The following is a 14,599-nucleotide window of genomic DNA, read 5'->3' on the forward strand; positions in this document are numbered from 1 at the left end:
TTAGCCCTGGGGGCTCCGTGTGAGCCCCCGAAATGAACGCAAGGTCTGCATCTGTTCCCTGATGAGAGCTGCTTACACAGACTTACACACTGATGGCTCTGAAGGGTACTTCCCTTTCCAGTTCTTTGTTAAAGATGCAGGTTTAAAGAAAGCGCCTTCACGGCAGGGCACCATGTCTTGTTCAAGCAGCTGAGTTATGTAGAAAGGAGAGAGCTTCATTTCCAAAGCCCGGCGTGCAGGGCAGTCTCCTGTCCTGTTCAGTCTGTGACTCCACAAGGAAGATTAACTTTTCATTAGCGGGGCTCCAAGTGTCTCTTATGGTGCCGGTCCCGGCACTGAGCAGAGGAATCCAGGTCCAACCCCATTTGTACAGCAGTTTACGGAAGACCCTATGGGCTTTCAGGTAAATTTCTAAAAACCACATATGAATCCTGAAGAGAAGCAAAGATATGCCAAAAGGAACGTCTGGAACCATCCAGTAGCAGCAGGCACACACCCACCTTACCCTGCCCCCACCGCTCCCCAAAAATGAAAGAAAAGAAACACTTTCTGATCTGAATCTAAATCTCAGAGCCTTTGGCCCCCAGGGGCCTATAAATGTCAACCTTGGCTGTGGGTGCTCTTCAAGCAGGACATGCAGATCTGCCTGGGGACTCCGGGGAGGCTGGGCCAGCTGGGGGCCTCACACGTCCTCTCTTGCAGACCCTGCAGGTGATCTACCCCTACACCCCACAGAATGACGATGAGCTGGAGCTGGCCCCTGGGGACTTCATCTTCATGTCCCCTGTGGAGCAGACCAGCACCAGTGAGGGCTGGGTCTACGGCACGTCCTTAAGCACCGGCTGCTCGGGACTCCTGCCTGAGAACTACATCACCAAGGCTGATGAGTGCAGCACCTGGGTGTTTCACAGGTGAGTGCACTCCAAGTTCTTTGCCCGCTGGTTTTTGAAAAACGTTGCAGACTTTCAGAGGTGGAGGGGAACTAGACTTGATTCTAGACACACGGGGCAGTGGTTACTGCAAATAGAGTCCACGGGGAAGAAGGCTCTGCTGGTACAACTTCCAGGAGGGGCTGGCTCGGGGCATGGGAGAGGAGGGCAGGGGACTGCTCTGCTTCTCTCTGCTGCCCCAAGCACGTGACCGTCTGTCTGAGTTCCGGATCGGAGATTACGCTGAGGCTGCTTTGGGGTCCATCTCTTATGGCTGAAGTATGGGTCATCCTGGTGCTGAGTCTAAATGGCTTTCAGGTGTCCACCCACTTTGTCCTGGGTCACTGCTCAGAGTGGTCCAACTCCCCAGAGCAGCTAGGCAGATTCCCACACACCACTCCAGCCAGGCCAGTAATGAGAGAGTTTGCAAGTGTCAGGAGATTGCATGCCCTTCATTGAACAGGTGGCTCTGAGCAAGTCCTCAGACTTGGCATTTGCATGCCTAGGTGACAGAATGTGTCTAAGGAAATGGGCAACTGCCAGACCCTTAAAAAGACACATGGTCCCCCCATAGCCTTTAGAGTAATAACTTTCCACTGATCCTTCACAAAACCAAACCATTCCTCTGTTCAGCGTGACCTGTGTGGTACAGCCAGCTCTGTCTCAATAAGTAAAATAGAAATAAAAGGCATCTTCTCTTTCTTAATCAGGGAAGTTCAGAACCACCTTTCCTTGGCACATGCAGGCGGCTCACCAGTGTGTGCATGCTGGTGGTTTTTCCTCCCTGTTGTTCTTGCCACGTGCCACCATGGCTGAGAGCTAGGGGCCTGGGCAGCAGCTGCGTGTGTCTAACCTTGCCGTTGTCACCACAAAGGAGAAGCAGAGAGGGGCGATTCCAGGGAGCGCTTTGCCTGAAGGGAAGAAAGAAGAGAAGTTCCCCTACCCTGGTTAGCAGCAAGCAGGCAAACCACAAACCCAGAGATGGGAAAGAACATCTTCCTTAATCACTCAGTTCCCAGCAACTCCTTCTTCCTTCCTGTCCGTCTCCAACCCCACCCGTGAATATCCGCCTTGAGTGGCGCAAATTGGAAGCTCGAAGCTGCTTCACGTTCCCCAAATATTTGCTTTTTCAGAAATGTTCCTGAATATGAAAATAAATAGTTGGGTTTCCAAAGTTACCCTCTTATCCCTGTGAAAACAAGTGAAGTGTAATATACATAAATAAACTGGGAACTAAAAGATTCTTTGACGACAGGCAGCTCTTAGATCACTTTCTTGGAAGTTGGGTTCCCTGGGGGAGAAGGCACGTGAGGCGCCCTGCTGACCATGTCCAAGCCCACTCTTGCCCACATTAGAGCTCAGGCTGAGCCACGGGGGAACCCAAGTGACTACAGACCAAGGACCGCAGGGAGGCTGTGCGCCATCTCCTTTTCTTTTGAGAGATTACTAGCGATGTTATTTTCCTAGGAGCCATGTCTGCAATTAAACTTCAGTTTCCACTGCCAACCCTGCCGAGAGTGGGAAATAACTAATGTTAGGTGTTAGGACATAGTAATTAAGAATTTGACTTTTTATTCCAATAATCTTCAGTTCAAATTCTAATTCTCCCAGTTGTGTGACCTTGACCAAGTTATGTTACCTCTCGGAGCCTCTGTTTATAAATCTATAAAATGAAGATGATGATTAATTGCAATGAACTCACAGGGCTGTTATGAAGACTGCAGTCAAGGACTAAGCTTCACGTCGATCAGTGCCACATGTAACAGCACTGGATCTAAAATAGTCATTAGCTTTATGATTTTCGTTTTTTGTAACTTGTGTTTTCTAGTCTTCTTACACGCTCATGGAATCAAATGTCTCTTCTACAAAAGTGATCCTGTAGAAGAATTGCTATTTTCTGCTTGACCCCAGAGGTGCAAATGACTCAGGGAGGCAGATCTTCTCTCACCTCTGAGCAAAGAGAGACCTAGAGGCAGAGCCCTAGGGTGCTTCAATGCCACCTGCTGGTGGCTGGTGGGAGGGGACGTTGCGCAGGGGCTTCAAGCAACAAGTAGAGACTTGGGGCCTATGACCCCTCACAGCTCTTCCTACCCTGTCCTCTGTTGTCTGAGTCCGTCGTAAGGAAATACTGTCCTTCCACCCTTGTTAGAGCATCCTGCCTGGTTCTGAGTATCCCTATGGATCTGTCCGTTGGTGAAGCCCCACTGTGAGCTCTGAATCGGGGTGGGCCATTTGGTCCTTCTGGGCTTAGAGTCAGGCCTGGTGTGTCCTGGGGCCCTGCCAGTGCCTCCCTGGTACTTGAGAAGAGGTTCAGCTTCCTCCTTACTCTGCTCCCAACATAGAGCATCTGACTGTTTATCGTCTTACTGGAGCCAACAGCCCAGACTGTCTCAGTGGAGTCAAGTCGTTTGATTACAGTGACAGTTAAGAAAATGAGGCTGTATTTGTCCTTGCCAGCTGAGCTGAAGGAGAGAGAGAAGGGACTCTCAGAGTCTTCAGAGCTACAATAAACTAAAAGACTAAGGGGCAGGTACAAGCATGATGTTGGGACAATTCCATCCAGACATTTTAGGCCCTAAATCTTTGATGAATTAGAGAGTGAAAGTGAGTGTTCTTTAACTGTGTGATGTTTGGGAGGGTCTCAGTTTAAAATAAAAGAGAACAGCCAGTCTATTAGACTACGTAAATGGCAGAATATTTCCTTGCTTTTGCAGTTGCTTAATTTTACGAAACCAGGTCTCATTTGGCCACGCAGCACACTTCACTGATGCACCTTCGTTAAACTTGGCTTCCTGGATCCCTTCCCAAAGCCTGCCGAATCATAATCCAGGAGGAGTGAGGCCCTGGCATGCATATTTTTCAAACCACCCCTGGGGGTTCTGAGAGGCACAAGGGCTGAAACATCGGTGTTTTAGGGTTTGAGGCTTCTGTAACCTTGTGCATCAGTAGGACGAGTCTGTCTACAATTAAAGAAAGGGACACCTTGGACAGGGAAAGCGGTGCTAAAGTTATTCAAATAGTGCAGTTTTTCCGAAGGAATTTTTATTAGCAACCAATTAGCTTTTATTATATTGGTGGCTGTAAAAAGTTCTTTTTAAAATTAAAATTCTAAGAATCATGTGTTAAAAATAAACAGTCCAGAACTGATGTTAAACTGCACAGACGGCTGGGCCAGCAGGCGTAAACCAGGACTGCGCTGGAAAGCTGGGCCCTCCGGCTGCCCTAGTCAGTTCTAAAGAAACAGGGAATCTAGCATTTAAATGTTCTCTCTTGCTACTTACTGCCCAGAGAGGCAGAAGGAGATAGTCACAGGATTCACCTAACAATCATATTTAAATTGCAATGTGTATTAGCTAAAGCTTTTTGGAGGCCTTAACTAATCAAAATGATTTAAACATGGCATGATTTGCTGCCTCCCTTTTAGCAAGCCCTCTTTGGGGCTTTTATAGTTGCAGTGCTAAACCCAGAAATGAGTTCTTGGCTCTCAGTGCTGCACCTCTGATGAGAGTGATGTCCTCTACAATAATTCCGTGTTTCTTGATCTTGTTGGAGGTGTTGCTGAGAGGGAAAGGGAGTGCTAGAGACCAAAGAAGGTAGAATAGAGGGTGTCCCAGACCCGTAGGCGCCCCAGGCAAGTGGTGGAGGCAGTACAAATGCTCCCTGTAATGTGTGAGTTCGGTTGGAAATCACCATGGAAAAGATTAAAGGCAACAGGAGTTGTTTATTTCTTTTGAGCCAGAAAAATAGCTGGAAGTAATGGCACAAAATTGAGACTTCATTATTCTTTAATGTGAGTTTGTGCCAACCATGCCTGTGGCATCTTAATAAGCACAAACTCAGAGGCCCTGTCCTTGCCCAAAGGGATAAATTCACCTACTCCAAGTAGAGAAATCAATCTACCCCTAATTATACTGCAAGACTTCAGGATAAAACAAGATGCCGCGCCCCAGGAAGGGGCACCCCTGGCCCCGTGTCCCAACCGCTGTGCTGCCCAGGAAGCGGTGCTGGCCGACTCCCACACTACATTGGTCCAGGGTGAAGTTCTGTGACTCCTGGGCAGAGCTGCTAACATCTTCCTTCTCTTCCCCTTCAGCTCCTACTCCATCTTAAACACAGCACCTTCCCCTGCTCTCTCATTTGGTGATGGCATATTGGAGCGGCGGTCGTACGAGGACCAGGGCCCCGGGGAGATGGCGCCCCTGACTGTCATCTGCCAGCCCACACAGGTAAGGCAGACCGACAGGATCCCATCCTCAACCACACTCAAGATTCACTGAGTACCTGTTGACTAGTATGAGGCCTAGAGATACAAAAATTCAAGAGTAGAAGAGTCAGATGGATGGTTGTGACCATGACTTCCAGCATCTGGGCCTAGGCTGGTAAGGAAGGCTCTTCTGCGGAGAGGAGAATATGTCACCTGTGCAGTAGTAATAGTTATCTAGTTTGTAGGTTGTTGTGAAGATTAAAGGAAATAGGGTGGGGGAATGGGTGAAAAAAAAAGCTGAAGAGTAATAAGAAGTACAAATACAGTTATAAAATAAGTTATGGACATGTAATATAAAGCATAGAGAATACAGTGAATAATATAATAACTTTGAATGGTGGGAGATGGTTACTAGATGTATCACAGTGACCATACCATAAGGTGCATAAGTGTTGAATCATTATGTTGTACACCTGAAACTAATATAATACTGTATGTCCACTATACTTTAATCAAAAATATTAAAGGAGATAATGAGAATAAGGCTCTTATAGCACAGTATCTGGTGGATAGTGAGTGTTCAGTATATGTGTGCTTGCTATTGCCAGGAAGTTGGTAGAATGAAGAGTCGGAGAAGTAGTTTGAACACTACAAAGGCAAGTTGAAAGTTCAAACTTGTTGAGACTCAAGAGACTAGGTCACTTTGGCTGGAGCCCAGGGCTTGAATTAATGAAGAGTAGGAGAAGAGGTGGAAAGGCCACATCCCACATATTAACTTTCTCAGGACAACTGGAAACTAATAGAAGTGCTGCCAACACGCAGCTGGAAGCAAAGGAAACCGAGAACCGCTGACACTGTCAGAAAAGATACAGCAGCATTAATAACGATCCACTGGCAGTACAGAGACCAAAGCCTTTTGGACATGCCCCTGACTAGACTTCCTATTCCATCAGCCAGAAGTAGCGGTTGTCCTCCCAGAACCATTTCCAGGAACACCAACATGTATGTAGTTGGACAACGGAGCCTAAACTATGATTAGAACAGGCAAAGCAGGGCCTCATTGTTGGAAGATACCATTGGACCATGTGGTCCAACCACCACACGTTAGAGGTAAGGCAAACATATTTGTGATCATAAGTCCTCACTCCCTGAAGAGCTGATGAAGTATCTCTGTAGGGGAGGACACTGTCCCACTAGATGACTTTCTCTGCATGCTGCTTAGTTTGACCTCTGAGCCGCAACTCAAGTGGTGTCCATGCTTGTTCTGGCCAAACACTACTCTTGCTAGCAACAGCAGTAGTGATGAAATACCATTTTCATAACCCTTCTTATTTTGCAAAGCACCGGCCGTTCATCTCATTCGAACCTCAAACTAACTTGAGGTCTGGAGGATGAGTCCTAGTACCCCTCATTTTACAGATAGGCCAAGCCATGTTGTATATTAGCAAAACCTGCTCTAGAGCTCAGCTCACCTGGTACCAGGGCATGTCTACTTTCTCATGTTTTCCCCACTGTATTTGCAGCCTTTGCGGGTCAACAGCCAGTCTGGCCCCCAAAAGAGGTGCCTGTTTGTGTGTCGGCATGGTGAGAGGATGGATGTCGTGTTTGGGAAGTACTGGCTATCCCAGTGCTTTGATGCCAAAGGTGAGCAGCTGGTTGGCCTGTTCAGCATTGCTATTCTTTTCATGGCCTCATGGGGGCACAGTCAAGCTACAGTTAGCTACATGGAGTCATTTACAGTTAGGTAGGCAGTAGAAAAGCCTGTCATGTGTTACATTCGTAAGTCCTTCCTTGATTGTCTTGAGTGTTAGGGAAGAGGTGAGTGTTCTTGTGTGCATCCTATAAACTGGGACACCAGGGACCAGAGGCAAACGTTTTACCCTTGGTAATATGGCAGAGGCAGGGACAGATTTCCCAACATCAATTCACCTTGACTCATTTGGGTTCCATATTACTTTGAGTAACCTGTTTAAGATATGGAGGCTTATGCATCAGAGAGAAGCCCCTTGCTCTAGAGAGTGTGCTTGCTATTTTCACTTAAAAACTGTCTCTTGCCCGGATTGGTGTACTATTGTTGGGCATCATCCCACAAAGCAAAAGGTCACTGGTTCAATTCCAGTCAGAGCACATGCCTGCATTGCAGGTTTGGTCCCTGATTGGGGCAGGTGTGAGAGGCAATGATCAATGTTCCTCTCTCACACCGATGTTTCTCTCCCTCTTTCTCCCTGCCTTCCCTTCTCTCTAAAAATAAATAAAATCTCTAAATAAAAGAAAAGTATCTCTTGTCACTTTTGTCAGAAGAATAGAAGAGTAGATTCCAAGACATTCTAACAAATGAAAAGTGTCAACCATGATATTTTCTAGAGTGCTCATTTTAGTTTCTTTGGCTAAAAAGCAACGGAAATAAAGAGGCTGTCAGGATCACCAGAAGTCCTGAGGAAACAAGAAACTCACACAGCCTTTGTATGACTTCTCCTAGGCCGCTACATACGCACCAACCTCAATATGCCTCACAGCTTACCTCAGCGTAGCGGTGGTTTCCGGGACTATGAGAAAGACGCTCCAATCACTGTGTTCGGATGCATGCAAGCAAGACTGGTGGGTAAGTGTCTGGGAGGAACTGCACAGCCACTCTCGGCCATGTCTTCATGGTTCCAGTGGGTGTGGCAAGACACTCCTAAGGGACTTACTGGCTGTTCTGCAAGTAGTAAATTTCTTCAAGGGACTTCTTATGTAACCATTTAGTGTAGGACACTGTGCTTGGCACAGGGTTGGTTTAACCCTGTGCCAAGTAAACAGGGTGTGTTTTCTATCAAGGGCATGTAGTCCACTGAGAGGGTAAGGTCAGGCTTGGTATGGCAGAGGGGTCAGCTTCCAGCACATGGTGAGGGGCAGGGAACCCCGGAATGGCTGAACGTATGGAGGCCAATTAATCCTTTGAAGGTGCCTAGTTCTTTGCAGAGCATCTGCCACACAGAGACAGCAGCCTTGTCCTATTCAATTAGCTAACATGCATTCGTTGATCACATCTTTGTGTAAGGAACTGTGCTAGTGTTGGGGATCCAAGCATGAGTCCCGCCCCCAGGGAAACAAACCTATAAGTACATGAATATCTTACACTGTGGTATTCAAAAATATAACTATACACAGGGGGAAAAAAACTACACAGAATTATGGAAGCACAGGGAGCCAGATGGTAGTTATACTCACATCCTCCCAGGTCCAAACTGCAATTACAACTAAAATACAGAGCAATCAACCTGAATGACCAGCTGAAGACTAGCTGAACAGAAGTCTTACAACCAAGGATTTACAGTAGAAGCCACATCTAGACTAGTTTGAAGGGTAGAGAGGCAAAAAGGGCTGGCCCTTCACCCATGTGTGGCAGTTGAGAATCTGGAGGAATATCTGAGCTGCAAAGGTCATCCCTGAGGAGTTTTGGGCCTCAACCCCATGAGGGGCTCTCCAGCCAAGAGCACAAGAGCCAGGAAGAAGATCCAACGTGACATCTGGCTGGGAAAATAAGCAGGAATTCTGTCCACCAGGAGGAGAAGGGAGTATGTTAGAGAACTAGATGCCCTCTTAAAGGGCCAACACACAAAATCTCATTTGCAGCCACTCACCCTATGTTCCCACAGAGGGAAGGTGGCTCAGAACAAACTAGAATTGTGTAAGGATAGACTGGGTCGTGTGGCTTTGGGGAGAGGGCTGAAGGGACAGTCGCCAGGGTCCCTGTGCTGAGTCGCTCTCCCACACCACCACACATTCTGTCTTTCCTGGGTGGAGAATTCCCTCCATACACCATCAGCCTGGGGAGATGCAATAGTCTCACCCTCCTGACTCCCAGTGTCCCCACCCTGCTGAGCTCATGCCAGCCTAGATCCTCAGTGTAGACTCTGTTGGATGGCTCTGAGTAGGTCTGGGCAGCCTTGGGGAGATACTGAGTTGTGTGGCTCTATGGCAGTAGCCAGTTTTACCTCACAGATCCACTGGTGCTACTGTTCCTATGCAGAGTCCTACCTTCACATGGCCAAATATTAGTTTCTTCAGGCCTGATGAACTCCGCTGGCCTCACCCTTATGACCCTAAGACTGCACCCAGCAGATGGCAACTAGCCTTGGTGTACCCTAAATCCTTTGCTGAGTGGCCTCTGATGCAGCACTAAGGTCAAGTTTGAATCTGTATCAGTCTGATGAACACCAATTGCACCCACCTATTGACTCACTGAGACCTTCACTCATCTCACATACTGCTAGAAGCTCTTTCAGTGACTCAGCCTAACAGGCAGTTGGCAGGCAAAGCCAGGTGGAGTCAGGTTTCAAGGTGAGTTGGGCCTTTTGCTGACCTTTCCCCAGGGTTCAGTAATGGTGGAAGTGGCCTTGGTGCACAGCTTAACCCCCTCTCATGCACACCTAGGTTGATCAGAGGAAGCCAAAAACTATGGATCACTTTGTAGCTCCAAAAAGGAAGCACAAGGTCAGTCACAGGCAGTGTCTGATATTGACCTATACTGGAGTCTCTCCTAAGAGGCCCCAGAACCAACACACACAGTAGCAGGCTTCAAATGACATCAGAGTACAAACCAACTAGCAGCACATGCAAAAGGGATATCTCAGCAGACACCAGGCCCTACTGAGGGCTACTTCCACTTCATGAGATGAGCCTTTGCACAGCAGTTAGTACAGTGTGGTCAAGGTCAATTCTCACAGTCAGCCAGCCTGAGGGTCAACCCCACCCACAATGAGCCAAAAACAATTGAGATTCAGCTACAGCAGGAGGGCTCAGATAACCCACACAAAGAACATTCCTGGAAAACCTAGTTCAGGTGATTGGGGAGACTGTGCCACTGAGCCCCACACTACACCTACTACTAAGGTGGGGAGACAAAGCTTTTCTACCTAATACACAGAAATAAATACAGGAAGGCACTCAAAATGAGGAGCCACAGAAACACGCCCCAAATAAAAGAAGAGAACTCCCCAGAGAAAGAACTAGGTGAACTGGAGGCAAGCAATCACCAAGAAATGGAGTTCAAAACAATTGTTATAAGGATGCTCAAGGAACTTAGGGAAAGAATGGATGAAGTTAATGAGAACCTCAACAAAGAAATAGTAAGCATAAAAAGGACGTTAAAAACATAAAAAAGAACCACTCAGAAATGAAGAACACAATATCTAAAATGAAGACTACACTAGAAGGAATCAACAGCAAGTTAGATGAAGCAGAGATCAAATCAGCAATTTTGAAGGCAAGAAAACACCCAATGAAACCAATAACAAAGAGGAATTTTTTTAAATGAAGATATTTTAAGGGATCTCTGGGACAACATGAGGGTAATGACATCTGCATCATAAAGATACCAGGAAGAAAAGAGAGAGCAAGGGATTGAGAACCTCTTTGAAAAAATAATGACTGAAAACTTCCTTAACTTGGTGAAGGAAAAAGACACACAAGTCCAGAAAGTACAGGGAGTCCCAAACAAGATGAACCGAATGAGGCCCACACCAAGACATACCGTAATGAAAATGGCAAAGGTTAAAGACAAAAAGAGAATCTTAAAAGCAGCAAGAACAGTTAGTTACCTACAAGGGAGCTCCCATAAGGCTATCAGTTGATTTCTCAACAGATAATTTGTTAACCAGAAGGGACTGGCACAAAGCATCAGAAGTGATGAAAAGCAAGAACATACAAACAAGACTATTTCATCCAACAAAGCTCTCCTTTAAAATTAAAGGAGAAATAAAGAGCTTCCCAACCAAGAAAAAGCTAAAGGGGTTCCACCAAACCATTATTACAAGAAATGTTTTAAAGGACTTATAAAAGAAGAAATAAAAAACTGAGTGACATAAATATAAAGAATAAAATGACAATATATACATATCTATCAATAAGCATTTGAAATGATAATGGCTTAAATACTCCAATAAAAGGACATAGAGTAATTGAATGAATAAGAAAACAAGACCCATGTATAAGCTTTCTTCAAGAGACACATTTCAGATTAAAAGACAAACACAGTAAAGGAATGGAAAAAGTATTTCATGCATATGGAAACAAACAAACAATAAAATCCAGGGTAGCAATACTTATATCAGAAAAAAATAGACTATAGCACTGACCTGTATGGATCAGTTCATTGGGTGTCAACCCACAAAGTGAATGGTTGCTGGTTTCCATTCATGGTCAGAACACAGGCCTCAGTTGTGGGTTCGGTCCCCAGTTGGGGCACATGGGAGAGGCAACTGATTGATGCTTCTCTCGTTCTCTCTTTCTCTCTCTTCCTCCATTCCCCTCTCTCTAATAATAAATAAGTAAAATCTCTTAAAAATAGACTTTATAACAAAGGATATAATAAGAGACAAAAAAGGTCATTATATAATGATAAAGGAATCAACCTGACAAGAAGATATAGTTCCTGTAATCATTTATGCAACCAACATAGGAGCACCTAAATCTATAAAGCAAATGTTGATAGATATAAGGGAAAGACCAGCAGTTATACAGTCATAGTATAGGACATTTACACTCCATTGACATCAATGGAGAGATCTTCAAGAAATAAAATAAAGAAACAGCAACCTTAATGACTCACTAGACCAGGTGAATTTGATCAATATTTTCAGAGCATTTCATCCCAAACAAGCAGAATATACATTCTTTTGAAGTGGGTATACAAAATTTTCTAGGATTCACCACATAGGCCACAAAACAAGACTCAATAAGTTTAAGAAGTTTGAAATCATATGAAGAATCTCTTCTGAACACATTGGTATGAAAGTAGAAATCATTTATAAGAATAAGAACTGAAAAATACACCCACATGGAAGCAAAATAACAGTTTCAAAAAAAAAGGGGGGGTGGTTAACTGAGGTCAAGGAAGAAATCAAAAGATATCTTGAGACAAATGAAAATGAAAAATGCAACAACCCAAAACATGGAATACAGAAAATGCAGTCCTAAGAGAGAAATTCCTAGCAATATAGTCCTACCTCAAGAAATAGGGAAAATATCAAATACACAATCTAACCTTATACCGGAAGGAACTAAAAAAGAAGAAACAACCCAAAGTGAGTAGAGGGAAGGAAATAATAAAGATCAGAACAAACATAAATGAAATAGAGCCTAAAATATACAAAAGATCAATGAAACTGAAAGCTGTTTCTTTAAAAAGATTAACAAGATTGACACACCTTTACCCAGACAGATTAAGAAGAAAAAGGGACAGGTCGCAAGTAAATAAAATCAGAAATGAAAGTGAGAAGTGATAACCAACAACACAGAAATACAAAGTATTAAAAGAAAACATTATAAACAACTACATGCCAATAAATAGGACAATCTGGAAAAATGTATCAATTCCTATGCATTCAATATCCAAAGACTGAATCAAGAAGAAACAGAATATCTGAACATACCAATTACAATTGAAAAAGAAATTGAAGCGGTAATAAGAAAAATTCCCAACAAATAAAACTGGACAGGATACTTTCACCAGTGAATTTTACCAAACATTCAAAGAAGAAAGAACTAACACCTTTTCATCTCTCGCTGTTCCAAAAATTGAAAAGGAGGGATGACTCCCAAACTTATTTTACAAGACCAACATTATCCTGACTCCAAAATTAGATAAAGTCACTACAAAGAAAAAAATTATACCCCAATATACCTAATGAACATAGAGGCAAAAGTCCTCAACAAAATATTAACAAACCTAATTTAGCAATACCTTAAGGGCATACACCAAGTGGGATTTATTATCATGTGGGATTTATTCCTGGGATTCAGGGTTGGTACAATATCTGCAAATCAATTAACATGATATACCACATAAACTAAATGAAGGATAAAAAAAATCACATGATCATACTATAGATGTAGAAGTAGTATTTTACAAAATCCAGCACTCATGTCTGATAAAAACTCTTAGCAAGGTGAGAAGAGGGAACATACTTCAACATAAAAAAGGCCATATATGACAAACCCACATCCAACATCATACTCAATGGAGAAAAGCTAAAAGCAGTTCCCTTAAAATCAGGAACAAGACACAAAATGTCTGCTTTTACCGCTCTTATTCAACATAGTGTTGGAAGTCCTAGCCACAGTTGTCAGTCAAGAAGATGAAGTAAAAGGCATCCAAAATGGAAAGAAAGAAATAAAACTGGCATTATATTCAGATGACATGATATTCTATATAGAGAAGCCTCAGGATTCCACCAAAAAAACTATTAGAACTGATAAATGAATTCCATAAAGTAGCAGGATACAAAATACTCAAAAATCTGTTTCATTTTTATACACTAATAATAAACTATCAGAAAGGGAAACTAAAAAAAAAACAATCTCATTTGCAATTGTCTCAGAGAAATAAAATACCTAGCTATAAATGTAATCAAGAAGTAAAAGGCCTGTACTCAGAAAATTATAAGAAAATGGAGAAAGGAATTAAAGAAGATATAAATAGAAGTATATACCATGCTCACAGATAGGAAGAATTAACATCATTAAAATGTCTATACTACCCAAAGCAATTTATAGATTCAATGCACTTTCTATCAAAATAAAATGGCATTTTCACAGAACTAGAACAAAAAATCCAAAAATTTATGTGGAACCACAAAAGACCACAATTAGCCACAGAAATCTTGAAAACAAGAAAAAAGTTGGAGGTATCACACTATACACTACAAGTTCATAGTGATTCAAAACAGCCTGGCACTGGCATAAAAACAGACATGTTGATCAATGGAAAAGAAGGCAAAGCCCAGAAATAAATCCATGCGTGCATGGTCAACTAATATTTGATAAAGGAGCCCAGGCTGGTGTGGCTCAGTTGGTTGGAGCATCATCCCACAGACAAATAGTCACTAGTTTGATTCCTGGTCAGGGCACATACTCCGGTTTTGAGTTCAATCCCAGTAGGAGCAGGTACGAGAAGGCAACCAATGAATGTTTCTCTCACACTGATGTTTCTCCGTCCCAACCCCTTCCTTTCTCTCTAAAACATCAGTAAACATAACCTCGGTGATGATTTAAAATAAACATAATAAATAAACAGGTGGGACGACATCAAATGAAAAAGTTTTTGCACAGCGAAGGAAACCATCAACAAAACAAAAAGCCAGCTTACTGAATGGGAGAAGATATTTGCCAATGATACATTGAATAAGAGGTTAACATCCAAAATTTATAAAGAATTCATACAACTCAACACCAAAAAAACAACAATCCAGTTTACAAATGGGCAAAGGACCTGAGTAGACACTTCTCCAAAGAGGTCATACATACGGCCAATAGACATATGAAAAAGTGCTCAATTTCACTGATTGTCAGAAAATGCAAAATAAAACCACAATGAGATATCACTTCACGTTGGTCAGAATGGCTTTCATCAAAATCAGTAAATCAACAAGCAAGTGTTAGTGATAATGTGAAGAAAAGGGAACTGTTGTGCACTGTTTTGGAA

General features: G+C 43.5%; 1 protein-coding gene across 1 annotated transcript in view; it reads left to right on the plus strand.

The window, feature by feature from the left end:
• The window catches only part of UBASH3B (ubiquitin associated and SH3 domain containing B), a 150,362-nt gene that overhangs the window by 112,401 nt on the left and 23,362 nt on the right, over positions 1-14,599 (plus strand). Inside the window, exons 6-9 of the mRNA XM_090291850.1 lie at positions 703-911; positions 5,023-5,155; positions 6,657-6,777; positions 7,613-7,735. Coding sequence (XP_090147976.1) covers positions 703-911; positions 5,023-5,155; positions 6,657-6,777; positions 7,613-7,735 — 586 coding nt within the window. The remainder of the gene's footprint in view (positions 1-702; positions 912-5,022; positions 5,156-6,656; positions 6,778-7,612; positions 7,736-14,599) is intronic.

Source organism: Furipterus horrens, unplaced genomic scaffold, assembly GCF_987537825.1.
Source record: "Furipterus horrens unplaced genomic scaffold, mFurHor1.1.pri manual_scaffold_11, whole genome shotgun sequence".
Taxonomy (NCBI): Eukaryota; Metazoa; Chordata; class Mammalia; order Chiroptera; family Furipteridae; genus Furipterus; species Furipterus horrens.